The sequence below is a fragment of the Ctenopharyngodon idella genome, chromosome 8 (genome assembly GCF_019924925.1).
Source record: "Ctenopharyngodon idella isolate HZGC_01 chromosome 8, HZGC01, whole genome shotgun sequence".
NCBI lineage: Eukaryota > Metazoa > Chordata > Actinopteri > Cypriniformes > Xenocyprididae > Ctenopharyngodon > Ctenopharyngodon idella.
This window is the reverse complement of record NC_067227.1, coordinates 12,013,965-12,036,067: the sequence shown is the minus strand read 5'-3', so window position 1 is coordinate 12,036,067 and position 22,103 is coordinate 12,013,965. Positions and strand designations below refer to the sequence as shown.

Below are 22,103 nucleotides of genomic sequence, written 5' to 3'. Positions count from 1 at the left end.
ATGGTTTTGAAGTTAATACCCTGGTTTTCAAAGGATTTCTCTAGCTCATGCGTGCCAGAGTCTCCAGAGAGTATCCTAAACAGTCTCTACTCTACAGCCAGACAAACATCCCAAGCACCTGGCATCACCACAGGCATCCTGTTTGCTCTAAAATTAAAACTGAAGAATAAAAGTCATTTAAATTATTTAACCATATTTTACAGTTGCGTTTAATGTTTTTCCCTGAAGACCACTTATGATGTTACTCAAGATTTCTTGCACCAAAACATTAAAAATTCTTTAAACTCTCTCTAAACTCTTTCACTAACCCTTAAGGTCCATTCATACCAAGAATAACTATACCACATATCGTTGGTTCACACCAGCGTTAACTATAAATATAAATATAATGATAACTATATTAGCATTCACACCTGCAGACGATAATGTTTGGTTTATTATAAACGTGTGCTGCTGTTTTGTCATCCGTCTGGTGGATTCTGATTGGCTTTATGGTTCATCAGCTGGGGGAAAAAAAATTGTTCTGTAAGTGATTCCAATGATATTGTTTCTCTGTGCCATTATTTTTATAGTTGTGGTATGGACTCTGCTACTGTTTTATATTTAAAACGATTTTTAGAACTATATCTTTATCATTATAGTTATCGAACAGGCCTTTACAGTTAACCAGACTGATTTCATCAAAGCTGTGGCCTGATGATAGGAGGAGCTTCAGCCATTTAGATCAAAGCTTCCAATTCCAAACTCTGCCACCAATCTGATCAATCAACTTTTCATGTTGTGCTAAATCAGTTTTGAAAGTGTTGAAGTTTTTGAGGAGTTGGCAAATTATATACTTATAGTTGTCTCTCTCTTCTTTTTTTTTTTTTTTTTTAAATATTCGAACCGAGGCTGCATTTATTTGATAAAAATACAGTTAAAATGGTAATATTGTGAAATATATTCTTTTAAAAGGTACACTATGCAACTTTTGGCCCTCTAGCACTTAAACAAAACAGCATTCATTTTGGGAAGAACATTGTTTTGGTTGTTCTTCGGCTCTGCGTGACTGTGCGGATGAATATGGTTATCCTGATGCTCATTAAAACATTCACTACTAGGCTTTAGTGATATAACCAGTTTAGATGGAAAGGATCTCAAGCTCACTAGCTGAAGACGTTACTGTAGCTATACCCATTAACAGACATGGTACTTCCTTGAAAATAAATTCCAGCACAGCGCTACAACAACAATATTTAAATTGACTCTTCACAGTATACAATGAATTACACTGAACTTTTTTAGAGAGCTACATATGGCAATTTATCTGTTAAATGAAATAGCTTATTCACCTGTTGAATAATAATAATAATAATAAAAAAAAAACATTTCTATGTCGCTTTTACAACATATCAAATCCCTCAGTTCTCGCCATCTCCGAAAAGCCAAGCCAATGTTGAGTCATTTTATTACGAGCTCTGTAGCACTCTCTTTTGGCCAGGGGTTGAAGATTTAGCATGCTCTATGTCGACCTTTCTCGCACGTTGTGATAACTAACCTATGCCACTCCCACGCCATACACACATCAAAGCAGCCAGAGCAACTTTTCTCTATTTAAAGAGAAGAACATTAATGTGTATATTTATATATATATATATATATTTTAAAATGATACATATATACCTTTGTTTTGTTCTTGATTCTTTCTATATTCTATATCAATATTTAAAAGAGCAATGAAAATCCAGTTTATAAAGACATATATTTATAGAAACATGTATCATTAATGGAAACATCTGTGGCATTGAAAATGTTGCTTCCTAATAGCACAGCAGATGAGAAATATGGGATAACTGATGAGGAAAGTGACCAGAGCACAGGCAAAAAAGGAGGCCAACTGCTTTAATAATTGAACTCTTCATTAACAAAGCAATTATATTTTTCTTTCAGGCCAATTTGGAAGTGATCTGACATAATTGGCACTGAAATAACTGTTCTCTTACCGGGTGAGAGTCTGTGGAGTTGGGATCGGCTCCAGGAATTGTCAGATGGAGACTCTGGAGATAATATGTGGTCTGCATCTGCAAGAGAAGACAGCAGCACACATAAACACGCTGGCTGCACTCACATCTCATTCAGCGCTTCTGACCAGCTCTCAGTGCTATGATCCATTTAGCACTTGAGTAGACACTGTTTCTGAATATTGCTATTGATTTAAACTTGAAATAGGGCAGAGGAAGAAAATAGCAAGTGGCAATATTTCAGCCCTTAAAAGCAGGTGCTTCATGGGAACATTTTGAAATATCTGCTCATGCAGAAAGTCATTAGGCATTTTTTTCTAAAAGTTAGAGACGTTGTCCTTTACTCGAACCTTAATTTAAGGCCCCGAGGACTAACAATGCCGGGTAACCTTTCTAACAGTTGGCAAGCGTCTCAGCAGACAAAACATATGGGATGACAGGGCCTCAAAAGATGACCTTTAGCCATAATTGGAGGAAGAGAATCTTGTTTTCACGTGAGATGGTCTACGACACAATGATCCTTATCCCGACAGACCCACGGCAATTTAACATTACTACAAAACCCGCATTCACAGCAGGAAATTACCCAATGCCTCCTAAGAATGGTAAATTTTACACAGTAAATATACAAAGACAGAATTTTTTAATGTTACCACCGGTCTGATCTTTAGAGACTGTCTGAAAAAGGATTAGGGTTACCTAATAAAATAGGGACAGTGTCAGTCTTATGAGCCATGTCCCACATCCCAATGGAGTTACAGTCGGGACGGCATTTGTCCTGACAATTAGTCTTAGCTATAGTTTAATTTATAAATACATAAGAAACCAGCAGGATCATGTGTAACCATAAAGAGATTGAAAAACTAATCCATTTGAATTGAGTGGTTTAGTCCAAATTTTCTAAAGAGACTTGATCGCTTTATATGATGAACAGATTGAATTTAGGCTTTTATTCACATTTAAACATTGATCAGTCAACATAAACAGAAGCTCAACCATACATGCTTGACGTGCAAGAACAAACCTCATTGGTTCTTGTGGAAGCTCAAACGTACTGCGTAACACATGAGAATTAACCTCAGTGGTTCTTGCACAGACTGTGCATGTTGTTCTACTAAAGTGGTAGATGTATAGACTGTCAATGGAGGGACAGAAATCTCTCAGATTTCATTAAAATATCTTCACTTGTGTTTCGAAGTCTTATGCGTTTGGAATGACAATGAGGGTGAGTGATGACATTTTTTAAATTTTTGGGTGAACTAAAGGGAATGTCCATAAAACCAGACCTTTACAAGCATATTCCGATAATGCAAATGTGCTTTGTGGGGGAAGTAAGAAAACAAAAATGGCTGGAAATTTCACTTAGGTGACTGTAAAATGCAGAAATGAAAGACACGCCTTAAAAATATTTAAACATGGCAATGTTGACAAACTAAATTTAAACATCTTCAAAAACACTTTACGAGTGGTACTTTGACACATAACCTTTTTTTCTGTGGTAAGGTGACATTAATTCAGTGGTTACAGGCCCCACACCAGCTGCTGAAGGGACGCTGCTTTAGTAGTAGAGATGTCCCAGTCTTTATTGCTTGTCCTTTCTGCATTACCTTGAACAAGACATATAAAGTTCTTCAAGGAAGCACCTGTCTGCTCAAGGGCTTTATGCCCACTTGTCCCATAAAGGCTCCAAATGGCACAAACTCTTAATATGTCAGAGACAAAATCTCTGCTTATGAACATCAATCAACTGTATTTGACAAGCCAACGACATCGTTCATCACCACTATGCCTCTTTTTCCTGAGACACCTTGAGACTTCAAGCAAATAAAATACCTGTGCAATTCCCTATTCATCCTGTCACAACTACAGTAAATTAAGGTTAAATATACATAGCCTGTACATTTCCCTCTTTTTTAAGGACCTATAACTGACAGACGAACTTGAGAAACCCACTCATAAAAACTTTACCTGGAAATAGACCATCCAGTACGGAATGAGAGCCAGGAAAACAGGAAGTATTTTGACCAGCGCTTTCACTTCCTCCACCTTCTCCTCTGAAAATCGCCCACCGTACGTCACCTTAGCACCATCCAGTAGAGTTGGCTTTGGCCTGGTGGAAGAACAATGTTTGTAACAAGAAAAGAGCAAGGATTTGGTCTTTTTTTACCAACTTAAAAAAAAAAAAATGTCAGGGTTTTTTTTTTTTTGTGAAGTGATTGTTCTTCTTTGATTTAGAGAAAGGGCACGGCACTTGACAGTAACTTATGCCACAGAGATGAATAGCAGCGCCACGTAAGAGACAGACAGGAGAGGTGGATCAAAGAGGAAGATGAGGGATAACATTACAGACTAATGGAGTCATCTAAACTGGAGTGGAGGTTCCCATGAAAAAAACAGCATAAATATACATACAATCTAACACACTTGAAACATTTTAAACAGTATGGACTGTGTAAAGACTAATAGGCACATCCATTTTTTAAGTGTAGGAATAAATAATAATTACAATTTCTGAATATGCAACAACTGACAAATCCACCTTAAAGGGATAGTTCACCCAAAAATGACAATTCTGTCAATAATTACTCACCCTTATATTGTTCCTTTCTTTCATGCATCTTCGGAACACAAATTAAGATCTTTTTGATGAAATCTGAAATCTGTCCCTCCATTAACATCTAAACACACACTTTGACGCTTCAAAAAGTTCATAAAGAGATTGTAAAACTAATTCATATGAATTAAGTGGTTTGGTCCACATTTTCTGAAGGGACTCAATTGCTTTATATGATGAAAAGATTAAATTTAGACTTTTATTCACATATAAACATTCATCAGCAAACATAAATAGCTCAACCGAACCTGCTTTATGCGCAAGAACAAACCTCTTGCGGAAGCTCAAACGTGCTGTGTAACACACGAGATTGAACCTCATTGGTTCTCACACGTCAAGCAAACATGCTTGAGCTTCCGTTTACCCCAACTGATGTGTGTGTTGATGAATGTTTATATGTGAATAAAAGCCTAAATTAAATCTGTTCATCATATAAAGTGATCATGTCTCTTTAGAAAATTTGGACTAAACCACTCAATTCATATGGATTAGTTTAACGATCTCTTTATGAACTTTTTGAAGCATCAAAGTGTCAGTTGCGTAGCTGTCAATGGAGTGATGAAATCTGAGAGCTTTCTGCCAAAAAGATCTTAATTTGTGTTCTGAAGATGAACGAAAGTCTTATGGGTTTGGAACGACACGAGTAATTAATGATAGAATTTTCATTTTTGAGTGAACTATCCATTTAATTTATCAAGAAACAGTTTTTGCTCCTCATTTTATTATTTTTGAAACAGGATGAACAAAAAATTTATATTGGTCATATTTAAGTTTTAAATGTTAAACGTTCAATGCACACTTTGCTTATTTACTTAGAAGCAACATGCTTAAATTCATAGATAAAGCAACATTTCAACTAATTATGCATCCTATATACTCTACATTTGTCTGCACTTGTGGTAAAATGACTATTTTCTTTATAAGGAAGTGAAAATAAAACCAATGTTCACAATAAAACCAGGAGTGTGTATTAATAAAGTTGATTTCATGTGAACTGCCCTATTCACTAAAGTAAGTTTAGCCCTCACCTGAGCAGACTGGGTTCCTTTGGCCCGCGTCCACAGAGGGCCGAGGCCAGGATCCGGAACATGTCGCTGAAAGCACTGCCGTCTGCAGTCTTAGAAATAAAAACCGCTCTGCCCAGAATAAAGATGATGAGGGACACCCCGAGACAGACGGCAGGGATGATGTAGCCAATAGAGAAGCTAATGTTCTGCTGAATATAGGCTACTCCACCCAGTGAGAAGATCGCTCCCAGATTAATGCACCAGTAGAACCAGTTAAAGAACCGCCGTGTTGCCTCCGGACCTCGATCCTTCACCTGTAAGGATATACATCAAAAATACAAATTCAATACACTTGCTTGTGAGCTTTCATTCTTTTTTATTTAACTGGTTTATTAATTTTAAGCTCAATGAAATAACTGAATGACTGACTTTTTAGTTTAGCAATCAAATCACTTTTAAATCCATAATAACTAATTCTATATCCGGTTCTGTGTCAAACAAGGGCAACAATAACATTAACATAATTTCCAGCTGGAAAAAACATTTCTTTTTTGACTCGCTTGTGGTTACAAAGTTGTACCTTCAATAAGCATATCAACAATCAATACACATTTGCTCAAAATACATGCAGATGTAACCATACAATCAGAGACAAAGATCCCCAACAATTTTAGTAAAAAGCGACAATTTATTGAAAGAATTTTCAATTCATTGACCCACTTCCTCAACATTTAAATCAGATCTATGCCCCAATGACACCCAGATGGTACAGACTGCAGTTCATTTCTTTATTGAATCTAAAAATCACATGACGATCATATGAAGAGACGTCAACACTAGCCTAAATCCAAGTCATACCCATTTAAAGACTTGCATCGCAAAAACAAGGTTTAGTCAACAAATAAGCTTGTCAAATAATCCAGTACAGAAAATATCTGGATAAAAAATCTGTTATAAACAAGCCAACGAAGACAGATGTCAGTTTTACTTCCTAAGTTTCTAGTTTCGTTTTACATGTAATGTCTAGTTTGATAGCAGCACAGTGTAGAAGAGTCTTGCTCATTATCATATGGAGTTTTTAATTAATCATTTATTCACTGAACAGATCATTTCCTTATAATTCACTTATGTCAGGGACATCCCCTCCCCACCCCCATTGTAATGGGCTACTGTACAGTTTCATGTTACCAAGAGGTCATGAAATAGGGTGAAAGGGGTGATAATGCATGACTACACTGTAAACCTGAACAGTACTACAAACGCATAAAGATTGAGTACACTGCAATTAAAGTCTGCTAAATCATTGCAACTCAAAACAATTAAATTTTCTGAACAAGGAGTTTAATTTTATTTTTGTGCAGCTCAACATTTTTGAGTAAACCCTTATACTTAAATTATAATTTTTAAGTTTACTGAGCGACATAGTGACGTCATCCATGCACGTCACATTGTTGTTCTAACCAACATTATCAGAAGAATCCATTCAACATTAAACTGAGTTGCAGCACATTTCAAGTTCCCAGCATGCTTTGCGTCACACTGTGTAAGGAGAATAAATGTTAAAATTTAATGTTATTTTGTGTGATTAATACAGGGGAAGATTTGTTATTGTCAATGTTCTGTTATTTTGGTATTTAAATGTGTTTCTGTGATGTTGAAGTTTTGTAGGGTTGCCATCGTGGTGAAGAGTAGTGCCTGTGGTTAGGCCGAGAATGGGCTGTGAAACTTCAAGGCTATATAATGCATGTTGATTAACAGTTCATGCAAGTGATAGTCTCTTTGGTTACATTAGCACATGCTGGTGTGCTGCTGCTAACTAACACTTAACCGTAAAGTTTAGGTGTTAGGTTATTCAATATTTCTATTTAATTGTAATTAGCGAGTTTGTGTAGTACAAAGTTCATTTTTTTAAGTTCTACTAAAATGATCTTCGAGTTGTTTACTTCAATGTTTTGAGTATTCTGAACTCAAATTGGGTTTTACAACCACTGCATCAAAATAATTGAAAAATGAGAAACATTACGAATGGTAAACAATAGTTTTAAGTACAGTGGACTTAAACATTAAATAAAATTAAACATTTTCAGTTTGACTTAATTGTTATTTATAATTATAGTTTACTTACAAAATTTGAGTTGCTTAACTTAATTTTTTTAGGTAATTGGTGTCTACAAAAAATGTTGAGTATTCTGAATCCTGTTTTACAGTGTAGCTTTCAAAGCATGAAAACATGGCTAAAGCATGGAAGGCATATTTTATTGCACAAATGTTTTTGCACTGTTTTTGCATTCTTTGTACTTTCTGTATTACAATCTACACTATATCACTAAAAACCTTCAGTTCTCCTCATCACTATAACAAATAAACTTGCATATACAAATTTAGTTATAACCGAATCTGAGAAACACACCTAGATAGTAACCATAGAAGCCACTTCAACAAAAGGCATAATTTCAATCTTGTGGGCTGCAAAACGGCTTGTGTCACAAGGCAAAGTCAGACTCAAAATACCTCAGAAATGTGTGGTATTTGCCTTGTCCTTTTTTAAAAGTGAAGTGAAAGTGCCCAAAGGTGTGTCCAAATTTAAGGAAGCCTTACAAAATGTTGCCAAAAAAGCACATTAGCACTTACTGAAATACAGAAACATTCTAATTAACAGTTTTTAAGTAATGAAGCAACCGATTATTTTGAAACCTGAAATTTCCCACTTTGCTACTTTTTTAAATATAAAAATATGAATTTGTTTTAGGCAAAATCCACAGTCTAATGTAGTATATTAAATTTAGTATATATAAAGAAGGTTAATGAGGGTTCAAGTCACAAAATGTAAAACACAATATCAGAAACCTTATTTTCAAGAAAAACCTCACATTATTGCACTTGTCGATTTAAAGCTCATTTTATGACTGTCAGATGAGTGGTCTATGTGTTAAAAATACATCTTAAAGTCCCAGAAACTGACCTACATTTTGTTCAAGCACATACAGAATGCTTGCACTTTTAGACATGACAATGGTAAGTAAAATTAAACTTGAAAATTAAACCCTTAAATTAAAAATATGTAATTTATTCACCCTTATTTCATATGAAACCTGCATGGCTTTCTTTTGTGGAATATAAGTGGAATTTTGAAAGAGAATGAGGACTAGGACTGTGGAGATCCAAAAAGCACCTTAAATGTGTCAAATATTATAATGTGTGCAATGTGCATATGATTTCTGTGCCATATTCTGTCTTAGCAATATCTGATTTAAAAACAAATCATTAATTTTATCCTTTCACAAATCCACTGATCCCATTCACAGTAACTGTTTGAATGAAATCAAATACATTAATTCTCCATTTCAACTTTACATATTATCAGCAAGATTATAAGTAGGCTAGCATATGACTTCATACAACTCGGTGTATGAGTTGTATAGATGACTTATATGATACTTTTGCATCACTTTTGAAGTTTAACAGTCCCCAAATGTAAGTGGACAAGGGCAACCAGCACATTGTTCAAAACATCCCCTTTTGTGCTCCAAAAAAAAAAAAAAAAAAAAAACAAGAAAAACAATACCAGATCCCTAAAAGCCACAGAAAAACAAACTCTCTCCACTACAAAAGTATGGAGTCACTGGTATCCACAGAAAGAACCAGTCAAGGTTAACCTGAAGCATCCGAAAGATGTTATTGAACAAACAACAGCAACCATGTCAAAGGGCTTAATATCATTTATAGTTTCATAAAAGCCAGACACAGAAGAAAATATTGCTCTGAAAATCAATCCAAGGTTGCGCCCCTGAGATCTGAACCTACTCAAAGTTTAGACAACTCTCCAGTTGTAGTGAAGTCTGTTTATTACCTCAAGGGTTTTCAAACTTTTAGATGCCACAGACCCCCAAATATGATCATCCTGTGCCCATCCTAAAATTTAAACTATGTATTTTCATGTATACAGACCAAATTTATACTGTGAAAAATGGATATTATAAATATGTCCAAAACATTATTTTGAAAATATTTCTCGTTACGTAATTAGATTTTTTTTTTCTAATCACTAATGTACTATGCTGTACTGTTGGAGGCATTTATTTAGTTAAGTCAATTTATTTACTTTAATAATTGTTTTATTTTATTCAAATGCTTTAGTTTACTCTAATATATTATTATTTATTTATTTTACGTGTTTCTTTCTACATTTTTCCATGGACACCCTAGAACTCCCTTGCACTCTCCGGGCATCCCCGGACCCATTCTGAAAACACCTGTGTTACCTGATCTGCCCCGAATGGAGTGATGTTTGACTTCACAGCTCCCACGCCAATGGCCACCAGCACCAGACCGCTGTAGATCGCAGGGCCGCAGTATGACGTCCGATTGACGCAGGTCACATTGGCGGGCACTGTCCCGTTTTCAGGAAAACAATCTGCAGGCTGCACCGGGAACGCCATCTCTTCTCCACACAGATAATTCCTGGTTTTGTCGCTGGCCACAAAGGGGAAAAGCAGCATCCCTAACAGATAAAGGACTAGACTCAAGGCTATGGTTAAGAACTTGCCAAGGAACGCATCCGCCAGCCAGCCACCAAAGGGCGATATCAAATAAGTGACTCCCATGAAAATCAAGGGGGCCTGGCTGGCCAAAGTGCCCTCCCAATAGAAGGGGCTTCCATTGAGGAAGAGCACCAGGTTTGAGGTGATGCCATAGAAAGCCATTCTCTCTAAAGACTCTGCCAGCAGTATGGCAGCACATGCCAGTCTCCTGCCATTGAACACTGACTCTGATCTGGCTGAAGCCACAGAGTTGTCCAAAAGAGGAGTGCTCTCGTTTACATCTCTGCCAGCCATGGCCTGATATGCCCGTTTCTCAAGAGGTGGTCAGCTGACCAAAATCCAAACCTAAAGGACACAAACAACAACAAAACGATAGCCATTATTTTAACAGCACGTAATACCAAAAACTACACATGACGCAATAATGGAAATTCAGGTAATAAATCACAAAATTTAAAATACGTCTTAATTCTTAGACTTATTTGAATATTTCAACCGACAATAAAACATGAAAGGCCGCTGACATGCTGTCAGCAACTTCTATATTTTACTCAGTAAACAGGCTAACAATATTTGCATAAACAGGCGTAAACATACCGTTCTTGTACACTTAGCACTGCTCCACATTTAGCTGTTCAGCCCGCGACGTGTTTACCAATGCCCTCGGGATACATGTTATTAAAAGTATTATCTTAAAATTTCTTACGATATGAAGTTTAGCAATCGGCTCTGAGAGTAAACAGCCAGTCACAATACTACCGCGTGACACCGGTTAACTCATAAACGTCAAAGTGACCCGCCCACAGCGCAATTATCAGATCTACATACCATCTGGATGTGATTATCATATGTCCTTGTGAGGAGTTTCAGGTTGATCGTTTTATATACAGGGAGTGAGGATAAGCGTCAATCAGCTAGCAACAGAGCCAATGGCCATTGCTGATTGGATAAAGGGGAAAGAAAGTTTTTTTTTTCTATTGGCTAGTATTGCTGCCAATCAATTCTGCACATAAACTTCCTGGTGGTGCCTAGCCTGTCATGTACATTTGAAATACGGTTTGTTTATGGTTATTATTCACACACTTTTGTGGTGTGTGTGTTTTTACTAAAATGGTTTTAATAATTTGTACACTGAGAAAAAATAATATTGACCCCACTAGTATTATTTTTGTCTTCAAACTCATTTATTCAGGTATTTTAGCATATTATCAGTTTGCTTATTACTCTGGAATGTTTTTTAGCCTACATAATTTTATACATAATAGTACATTATATACATAATTGTATTTACTCCTACATCACTGCATTGTGAACATTTATTATGAATCTATTAATTTAGCTATTAACTATTTATTGTAAATGTTTTGTTTATTGTTTTCCACACCCTTTTGTGATTTGTGGGTTTTTGTTAAAACATTTTTAACTATTATTGTTGGGCAACAATATGTTTTATGAATCTACTGTACATCCATTATTATTACAGTATTTTCTTACTTTGTCAGTTACTCCTATAATAGGCCTACTTTTAAAATTAATAATAATATGTGGGTCTATGTGCTGGAAGTGTAGCTCTGTGATTTAGTAAATGTTTCCTAAATTAGTCATTAATGTTATGATATCCTTGCTCATTTTGCATTATTCTCATGAATAGTGAACTGCTGAACTCATAAATTAACTTGATCAAATGTAAAAAGTGGCAGTCATGTTGACTGACAGATCACATGGACAGTATCCCTCAGAACAGAACTAGAGCTGCTCGGCTTCATGTAGCTGACAGACTTTTAAGGATCAAGAGGTGAATAAAACTTTCCCAACTTTAGCCTTCTTTTCTTATTCAGACCCATTAAAATGTATGAAATTCATGAACTCAATTTCAAACGGTCTGTACTATAAGGAAGTGCCAGTGGCAATTTGCTGTGGCATGATAACACTATATGAAAGTCAGCACGTCCCTGATTCACAGCTCCTCTCGCTCATGAGAACTGACTACAAGACTATTAAACATACCGTGTTTGCTGTTGATTAATAAGCAAACGCTCTCTCTCTCTCTCTCTCTCTCTATATATATATATATATATATATATATATATTACTTTCTCAATAGTTTCAGTGCGCTGTGTAGTTATTCCAACAAAGATGATGTGTGTCTCAAAATGACAGAATAAAATACAATATTTATTAAACAGAGAGAGTGAGAAAACTACACATTTACCAACTGTTAAAGCAAGACAATGAACTGAGCAAAACTGAGGGCTTAAATACATCATTAACGAAGCAGGGAACTGTTGAGGACTAATTAGAAACCATGACAACTTTTTTTTTTTTAAATGATTCCTATCTTTTGACCGGTATAATGTGTGTGTGTGTGTGTGTGTGTGTGTGTGTGTGTGTGTGTGTGTGTGTGTGTGTGTGCGTGCCATTTATTACTCACCCTCATGTCTTACATGAATCCCTGAAGAATACTTTTTGTGCGCCAAAAAAAAAAAAGACTTTTCAACAATATCTATCTAATCTTTTGTTTTGAATCAGTGATTCAGATAGTGTGTGAAACTGCCAAACTGCTGAAATAACGTGACTTTGGCACTCCGAACCACTAATTCGAAACAAAAGATTTGAAGCAGTGTTTTGAAATCGCCCATCAGATATTGTTGAAAATTCGTTATTTATTTATTTATTTATTTTTTTGCCACACAAAAAGTATTGTCATCGCTTTATAATATCAAGGTAGAACCATTGCAGTCACATGAACTGTTTCAAATATGTTTTAGTAGCTTTCTGGGTGTTTGAAAGTGTAAATTAACTTGCTGTCTATGGAGGTCTCACTGAGCCATCGGATTTCATCAAAAATATCTTAATTTGTGTTCCGAAGATGAACGAAGGTCTTACGGGTGTAGAACGACATTAGTGTGAGTAATTAATGGCATTATTTTCTAACCCTTTAAATAATTTTATACTGTTTCAGGGAAAGGAAGGTTTTACAGAAAAGAAATTGTAACAGAAGGTGATAATTTTGTGATAATTTGATAAATAACATGACATTTTATTTACCATTACACTTATTTACTTACTTTATTTTAATTTATTCATTAATAATTTATTAATAATTTTTATTATTTAAAAAAACTTAAGGGACATGATACATTATTTTAGGCTATAATTTTATAGCTAACACTTCCAAGGCTTGGTCCACAATCATGCACACACGGATCATGCACACTCGAAATTATTAGTACACATATTAATATATTTTTAGATATGATTTAGTACCACATTCTATCTTTTTAACGTTGCGCCCACTATAGTTCCGTGTTTCCGGAGGGTCTTCATTTCAAACGGACCCGTGCTAAAATAAACTCCACGCGTGTCGGTCAGGGAGGCTGGTCTCTGACGTGACAGCATGAGATTAACAGAGTCAGGTCAAGAGAGGAGCACATTGTCCGTCTGCTGGCAGGCGCTCTCGCTTTGTTTATTAGCGTCAGCATTTTCTCACCACACGCTGAAATGCGCGTGCTCTTCCTAGCCTGCTTAAGTCCTAAAACAGGGAACTGTACCACTGCCGAGAGAATAAGGTACAGTAACATCGCTGTTTGATTAGCGAAACCAGGAAGTATCGCAGTCCTCCATTGATCCTCAGCTCTCACAACAGCTTATCCGAGTACTATTAATCCTGTAAGGCGATCATTTTTCAAGTGATTTTACATCTTAAATCAACCTGTAGTACATTATATATCATTATGTCACGTATTTCCCTGCATAATACGCATTCAACACCATTGTGAAGCTATTTTCCGTTGACGCTGTTGTACAAATAAGTACCATGTTTTTTGTACATGTAGCCTACTGTACAATGGTAATATCATGGTATTCTTTGAAATAGGCTACCACGAAAATGCCAAGGTTTATATCAGGAATTGTTGATATCAGGAATGGAATTTCCACTAGTAAAACCTTTTTTTTTTTTTTTGCTAGTCGAAATGTAATTCCTCGTATCAAAAATAGTCATTGTTACTAGTAAAAAAAAAAAAAAAAAAAAAAAAAAATACATTCCCAATCAAGAATGATCATTTTAACTATTGAAAATGTAATTCTTGATATTAACAATTCATATCCTGGGATGGGAATGATTAAAAGTCAAAACAGCTTGCCATAGTACCATGGTATTACCATCACTGTACCATGATGCTGCCATAGTAAGTTTTGTAGAGAGTGTTATTAAAGAACAGAGCCACATTATTACAGATAATGAGATGCTGATATATACTGTGTGTGTTTGGATTGCAGAAATCACATTGTGGCTGCAGGACATACTTGTGTACTGTGTGATACAAGAGAGTTCAATTCTGCCTCTGATGTATCATCCCTGATGACGCAAGAGCCGCGGTTCGAGGCTGCGCTGGCCATTCATCTTTTCAAAGGAGGCAGGCTTCTTTTAGGTGACAAGTCCCCCGGCCTCTCAAAATATACACATGCACACTTTGGTTTCACTATTATTGAGAACAACTCATAGATGCAATTGATTTTATAAGAAGGTGGTGCACCACAGCCTAACCTACACACACACATACTGTACACACATCTGTCTTGTCTCATTAGTGTTACTATCTACATCTATCACACAATTTTTGACATTACTGGTGATAGATACATTGGAAATACCTTCTTGCACATGATTATGGTTTAGAACAGTATTTTGTTTAGGGACATTATTAGATTTTATTATGTAAGTGACTATTGATAGATATTTAGTTGTTCATGCTCATTTCTGCCGATATTAACAATCAGATTACCTTTTTAGTCATCTAGTGCACAACAAAGGTAATATTTAATAACGCTAATAACTTAATAATTTTATATATAATATGTAGCAAATCTTAAAATTTATATTTTTAATTCTTTCAATTATAATCATATGACGGCTGAATCTATTATATATATATATATATATATATATATATATCAGCTATAATGTAAAAAAAAATATTGGTTTATCAATATCGGTCATTTTAATATTCATGCACCACTAACACTGAATTTTAGCCTGTATCTATTAAATTAGTTTTTTATCTATTAAATGCATTTTTTAATGTTATAACTAAAATTGCACACTGACGAAAAAAGTACTATGGTGTTGCTGTGCTGTTGTACAATGTACCATGGTATTATTTTGAATACAATATAATTATGTCATATGAAGAAGATAATCATTTTATTACCATAGTATATATATCAGAGTACTGTGGTATTATCATCTGATACCATCACTGTACCATAGTAGCCATTCATATAATTCATATTATCCACTTCTGTTATCAATTTATGGCATTAATTAAAAAAACAAAACTGTAGTATGTTGACTGATATATTGTGCAAGTTTACTCACAGAATGTCTTATTCAGACTGAAGGCTACTTCTCCCTCACCTCCCTAAGATATGGCTAGTTTGTTGAGTCATTGCTTAAAGTGTCCACTCTATGGATGACTACTCTCCCCTCTGGCAAGATAAACACACTGTTTCATGCCTCAAAGACTTTCCGCACTCTAAGGATTTAAAAGTTAAACTTTAGAGGAGGTGAATAAGTAAACTAAGGGATTTACGTCTTTGTAGTGAATTTTCATTTCTCTGCAGATCTTGGAGTGCCGTTTGGAGTGGTGTTTGGAGGGACGGATGTCAACGAAGACGTAAAGGATGAGCACAAGCGAGCTGTGATGGAGGAAGTTTTGCGCAAGGCCAGGTCAAATTTACTCTGTCCCTGATGAAAGCTGCCACTTTATCCTGCTTCCCTGCTCTAGTCAGCTATAATTAATGGAATAGTTTGAGCCAAAATTCTGTCATCATTTATGACCCATTTCAAACCTCTATGACTTCCTTTATCATGTGGAACACAAAAGAAGAATTTTTAAAGAATGTACTGGTTATTCACCATGCAATTGAAAATGAAATCAGTTTGTTTCTCACATAAATACAATATACTATATAGTGACTATAGTGCACAAGTCATATGGCCCACTTACAGTATGATACTTTGATGGTGCATTTGCATCTTTTTTTGAAACTTGAAATCTCTAGTACATTCTTCAAAAGGTTTTTTTTTTTCTTTTTTTTTCTCCGCAACAAGATAAAGAAGGTCGTACAGGTTTGGAGTGAGGGGTGAGTAAATGATTTTTAATTGGTGGTGAACTATATAAAAAGAGGATTATGTAAGATTACTAGTGTATTGTTAATCTCTGCATCTGAGATTAGTCTTTAATTAGTCTTCTAATCTGCACTGGATGAGGTGGTCTTTTAAATATTGGCGACAATCATCCATGATGTACTTAAGAGGTTTTTGATCTAAACTAGGTTGTAGTCCTGATTGATCTATAGTGTGTGTGTGTGTGTGTGTGTGTGTGTGTGTGTGTGTGTATACACCGATCAGGCATAACATTATGACCACTGACAGGTGAAGTGTATAACACTGATTATCTCTTCATCACGGCACCTGTTAGTGGGTGGGATATATTAGGCAGCAAGTGAACATTTTGTCCTCAAAGTTGATGTGTTAGAAACAGGAAAAAAGGGCAAGCATAAGGATTTCAGCAAGTTTTACAAGTGTTCCCGGTCTGCAGTGGTCAGGATCTATCAAAAGTGGTCCAAGTGGTGAACCGGCAAGAGGGTCATGGGCGGCCAAGGCTCATTGATGCACGTGGGGAGCAAAGGCTGGCCCGTGTGGAACAGATCTGTAGCTCAAATTGCTCAAGAAGTTAATGCTGGTTCTGATAGAAAGGTGTCAGAACACACAGTGCATCGCAGTTTGTTGCGTATGGGGCTGTATAGCTGCAGACCAGTTAGGGTGCCCATGCTGACCCCTGTCCACCGCCGAAAGCGGCAACAGTGAGCATGTGAGCATCAGAACTGGACCATGGGGCAATGGAAGAAGGTGGCCTGGTCTGATGAATCACGTTTTCTTTTACATCACGTGGATGGCCGGGTGCGTGTGCGTGACTTACCTGCCATCCATGTGGATGTTATTTTGACATGTACCACCTACCTAAGCATTGTTGTAGACCATGTACAGCCATGGAAATGGTACTCCCTGGTGGCCGTGGCCTCTTTCAGCAGGATAATGCGCCCTGCCACAAAGAAAAAAGGTTCAGGAATGGTTTGAGGAGCACAACAATGAGTTTGAGGTGTTGACTTGGCCTCCAAATTCCCCAGATCTCAATCCAATCGAGCATCTGTGAGATGTGCTGAACAAACAAGTCTGATCCATGGAGGCCCCACCTCGCAACTTACAGGACTTAAAGGATCTGCTGCTAACATTTTGGTGCCAGATACCACAGCACACCTTCAGGAGTCTTGTGGAGTCCATGCCTCAACGGGTCAGGGCTGTTTTGGCAGCAAAAGGGGGACCAACACAATATTAGGAAGGTGGTCATAATGTTATGCCTGATTGGTGTGTATATATGCATGTCTGTATGTATGCACTCCTCCATGAGCTGTGTTTTTGACAGAATAGATCAAAGCTCTTCAAAAGGCGGGTTGCTGATTAGTATTTAATCTCAAATAATTATTTTTGTCAAAAACTACACTGCTGTTCAAAAGTTTGGGGTCTGTATGATTTTTAAAATGTTTCTTATACACACCAAGGGTGAATTTTTTTGGATCAAAAATACAGTAAAAACAGTAATATTTTGAAATATTATTACAATTTAAAATAGCTGTGTTCTGTTTCAATATATTTTCAAATTTAATTTATTTCTGTTATAGTAAAGCTGAATTTTCAGCATCATTACTCCAGTCTTCAGTGTTACATGATCCTTCAGAAATCATTCTAATATGCTAAATTGCTGCTCAAGAAACATTTCTTCTTATTATCGATGTTGAAAACAGCTGTGCTGCTTAATTGATATTTTTCCAAGATTCTTTGATTAATAGAAAGTTTAAAAGAACATTATTTATTTATTATATTTATTATAATACTATACAGGTAATTGTCTTTACTCTCAGAAAAAAAAAACCCTACTGACACCAAAGTTTTGAACAGTAGTATTTTTATGCTCTCTTTTTATGCTCTCTCTATTTAATGCTCTCTCTTTTCATCCTCTAGTGGGCCTTTGGCCTAAAAGGTTGATAGGATCAGGTATCATTATGTGGCATTCTCCTCCTTTTTATCAATAATACATCTGAACCCAAAGCCTGCCAGCTATAGTTTCAATTCATTAGCCAGGTGTTATAGATTCTTGTGGTCTGTTTGATTAGTACAGACAGATTCACACCCTTTTGACAGTCTTGAGGGAATAATTGTCACTAGGGAGCATAAGAGCCCTTCCACTTCAAACACATCTCTCAGAGAAGACCCCCTGCTGCTGCCGTTACTGACTAACCTTCACATCTCCTGAAAGAGAGAGATGAGGGACAAGGCATGATGAATAGGAGATGTAGGGAAACCCATGGGGTTTAGTTGCAGTCATTTGGAAAAAACAACACAACACTCTGTCTGCTTTTTTTTTATTCAACCCACAAAAATCAAAAAGGGACCTTATGTCTTATGTATGTGTGTGTATTTGCATTTGTTTTGAGTTTGAATAAAGGGAGCTTTAGGATGAGGCTTGACAGCAAGACAGAGGCATAGACCAAACTTTATGAATTTTTGTTTCTCGAAAATATACTAATACGGGGAGCTTCAAAAGACCTCATTGAAAATCGAGGATATAAAATGCAATGTAAAATGGGAAATAAACAATGTTTTGAGAAATGTAAAACAAAAATGGAATACAATGTCACTTTTAAAATAAAAAGTATTTTCTGAAATTCAGATTTTTTTTTTTTTTTTTTTTTTAAGTTGTCTTCATAATTTCTACACTAACAACATAATTGGTTATGAAAAAATATGTTTTTAATTAAAAAAATAATCTTCCTCCTCCTCATCATTCTGACTTTAAGCAATTCTCAGGGATTGCATTGCGGTGCTTTTATTTGCGTGGCTTGACTTGTTTGATTTACAGATTTTTGGCGAGCGCTGACAGCTTTGATGTCTGGGAAAGTGTGGAATTGCGGCGAAATGAAAGCTGTTGAACGCAGGGACTGGGGTGTACATCACTATCACAACCTTGTGAAGACTTCATGTTTCTTTACATGTTAAACGTGTCAACTCACTTGCTTCATCTCTGTCTCACATGCAGGTTTGCTGTGGCGTTCACTGATGCACTGAAAGAACAGGCTGAGGCGCTCCTGGTAAGAAATGTTGGGTTAACAGCTCCAGCTTCATAAGAATGCTGTTGTTAACATGCCAGAACAAACTCTCTGCAAGTGTGAGGAACCCCAACCATTCACTTAATGTACAAACCCGATTCCAAAAAAGTTGGGACACTGTACAAATTGTGAATAAAAAAGGAATGCAATAATTTACAAATCTCAAACTTATATTTTATTCACAATAGAATATAGATAACATATAAAATGTTGAAAGTGAGACATTTTGAAATGTCATGCCAAATATTGGCTCATTTTGGATTTCATGAGAGCTACACATTCCAAAAAAGTTGGGACAGGTAGCAACAAGAGGCCGGAAAAGTTAAATGTACATATAAGGAACAGCTGGAGGACCAATTTGCAACTTATTAGGTCAATTGGCAACATGATTGGGTATAAAAAGAGCCTCTCAGAGTGGCAGTGTCTCTCAGAAGTCAAGATGGGCAGAGGATCACCAATTCCCCCAATGCTGCGGCGAAAAATAGTGGAGCAATATCAGAAAGGAGTTTCTCAGAGAAAAATTGCAAAGAGTTTGAAGTTATCATCATCTACAGTGCATAATATCATCCAAAGATTCAGAGAATCTGGAACAATCTCTGTGCGTAAGGGTCAAGGCCGGAAAACCATACTGGATGCCCGTGATCTTCGGGCCCTTAGACGGCACTGCATCACATACAGGAATGCTACTGTAATGGAAATCACAACATGGGCTCAGGAATACTTCCAGAAAACATTGTCGGTGAACACAATCCACCGTGCCATTCGCCGTTGCTGGCTAAAACTCTATAGGTCAAAAAAGAAGCCAGCGTTTTCTCTGGGCCAAGGCTCATTTAAAATGGACTGTGGCAAAGTGGAAAACTGTTCTGTGGTCAGACGAATCAAAATTTGAAGTTCTTTTTGGAAAACTGGGACGCCATGTCATCCAGACTAAAGAGGACAAGGACAACCCAAGTTGTTATCAGCGCTCAGTTCAGAAGCCTGCATCTCTGATGGTATGGGGTTGCATGAGTGCGTGTGGCATGGGCAGCTTACACATCTGGAAAGGCACCATCAATGCTGAAAGGTATATCCAAGTTCTAGAATAACATATGCTCCCATCCAGACGTCGTCTCTTTCATGGAAGACCTTGCATTTTCCAACATGACAATACCAGACCACATACTGCATCAATTACAACATCATGGCTGCGTAGAAGAAGGATCCGGGTACTGAAATGGCCAGCCTGCAGTCCAGATCTTTCACCCATAGAAAACATTTGGCGCATCATAAAGAGGAAGATGCGACAAAGAAGACAGTTGAGCAACTAGAAGCCTGTATTAGACAAGAATGGGACAACATTCCTATTCCTAAACTTGAGCAACTTGTCTCCTCAGTCCCCAGACATTTGCAGACTGTTATAAAAAGAAGAGGGGATGCCACACAGTGGTAAACATGGCCTTATCCCAACTTTTTTGAGATGTGTTGATGCCATGAAATTTAAAATCAACTTATTTTTCCTTTAAAATTATACATTTTCTCAGTTTAAACATTTGATATGTCATCTATGTTGTATTCTGAATATTGAAATTTGAAACCTTCACATCATTGCATTCCTTTCTTATTCACAATTTGTACAGTGTCCCAACTTTTTTGGAATCGGGTTTGTATATGAATGTATATGAATTGTGTGAATGCACCCTAAATGATGGAAAAAAACAATTTTTATTTTTGGGTGAACTATCCTTTTAATATGAAATCATAATTGATAGTATTTACGTTTTATTGCACAAGTTAGACTGTCCTGGGCAGCGTTTCCCAAAAGCATTGGTGGCAATGGAGCTACGATCAACTTAAGCTTACGATGCTTTTGGGAAACGCTACCCTGGTCTTATTGTGCACAAGGTATGGTGTGGTACTTTTTGGTACTTTTTTTGTAAATGTTGTAATAAAAAAAAGATGTACAAAAGTTTTTTTTTTTTTTTTTTTTAGAAATTGGTACTTATGAATTAGATGAATTAGATTGATCAAAAGTGACAAACATTTAAAAAGTAATTTATAATATTACAAAAGATTTTTATTTCAAATAAATGCTGTTTTATAACCTCTTATTTACAAAAGAATCCTGAAAAATGTATCAACATTGCCAAAAAAAAAAAGATTATGCAGCACGTGTTTTCAATATTGATAATAATGAGTTTTTTTGAGCGCCAAATGAGCATATTATAATGATTTCTTAAGGATCATGTGACTGAAGACTGAAGAAGGCATATTTGCTGAAAATTCAGCTTTGACATCACAGGAATAAATTACATTTTAAAATGAAATAAAATAAAAAAAAGAGTTATTTTAAATTGTAATAATACTGTTTTTACTGTATTTTTGATCAAATAAATCCAGCCTTGGTGAACATAACTTCTTTCAAAAACATTAAAAAATCTTAGACCCCAATCTTTTGAACAGTAGGGAAATGCCCTAATTAAGCTTGCCCATTGAAAGGATATTGAGAGTAAATGTAAATAAATGTGCTAGTGTTCATTTCTAATGGGATTCTAGAGGAGGGAAAAAATAAGAGAGAACTACTGCGCTAGCTGATGCTATAAATACAACAGAAGGATTTAACGGCTACAAATGCAATATCCTGCTTTGCATCCTATAATAGCGCAGCATTAAAATCACTATTTTCATCATGTTTTATCCTCAAATGAAACCCCAGACACACATGTGGAATGTC

At 36.1% G+C, this 22,103-nt stretch overlaps 2 protein-coding genes across 4 annotated transcripts in view; one reads left to right on the top strand and one right to left on the bottom strand.

Moving 5' to 3' along the window:
* slc15a4 (solute carrier family 15 member 4) overlaps positions 1–10,988 on the bottom strand; it is a 60,344-nt gene extending 49,356 nt beyond the window's left edge. The window contains exons 1-5 of the mRNA XM_051901888.1: positions 10,760–10,988; positions 9,884–10,507; positions 5,643–5,935; positions 3,969–4,110; positions 1,983–2,060 (exon numbers count right to left, since the gene is read on the bottom strand). Coding sequence (XP_051757848.1) covers positions 1,983–2,060; positions 3,969–4,110; positions 5,643–5,935; positions 9,884–10,456 — 1,086 coding nt within the window. The 5' untranslated portion in view covers positions 10,457–10,507; positions 10,760–10,988. The remainder of the gene's footprint in view (positions 1–1,982; positions 2,061–3,968; positions 4,111–5,642; positions 5,936–9,883; positions 10,508–10,759) is intronic.
* Positions 10,989–13,476: 2,488 nt separating this feature from the next.
* Positions 13,477–22,103, top strand: part of glt1d1 (glycosyltransferase 1 domain containing 1) — a 42,383-nt gene continuing 33,756 nt past the window's right edge. Inside the window, exons 1-4 of one of the 3 annotated variants that reach the window (XR_007931376.1) lie at positions 13,477–13,731; positions 14,444–14,595; positions 15,788–15,893; positions 19,324–19,375. Coding sequence is in view for 2 of the 3 variants with exons in the window: in XM_051903937.1 (XP_051759897.1) it covers positions 13,664–13,731; positions 14,444–14,595; positions 15,788–15,893; positions 19,324–19,375 (378 nt within the window). In the remaining variant the exon portion in view is untranslated. Of the gene's footprint in view, positions 13,832–14,443; positions 14,596–15,787; positions 15,894–19,323; positions 19,376–22,103 lie in introns of all 3 variants that reach the window. The other 2 variants (XM_051903937.1, XM_051903938.1) reach the window with 2 other exon arrangements.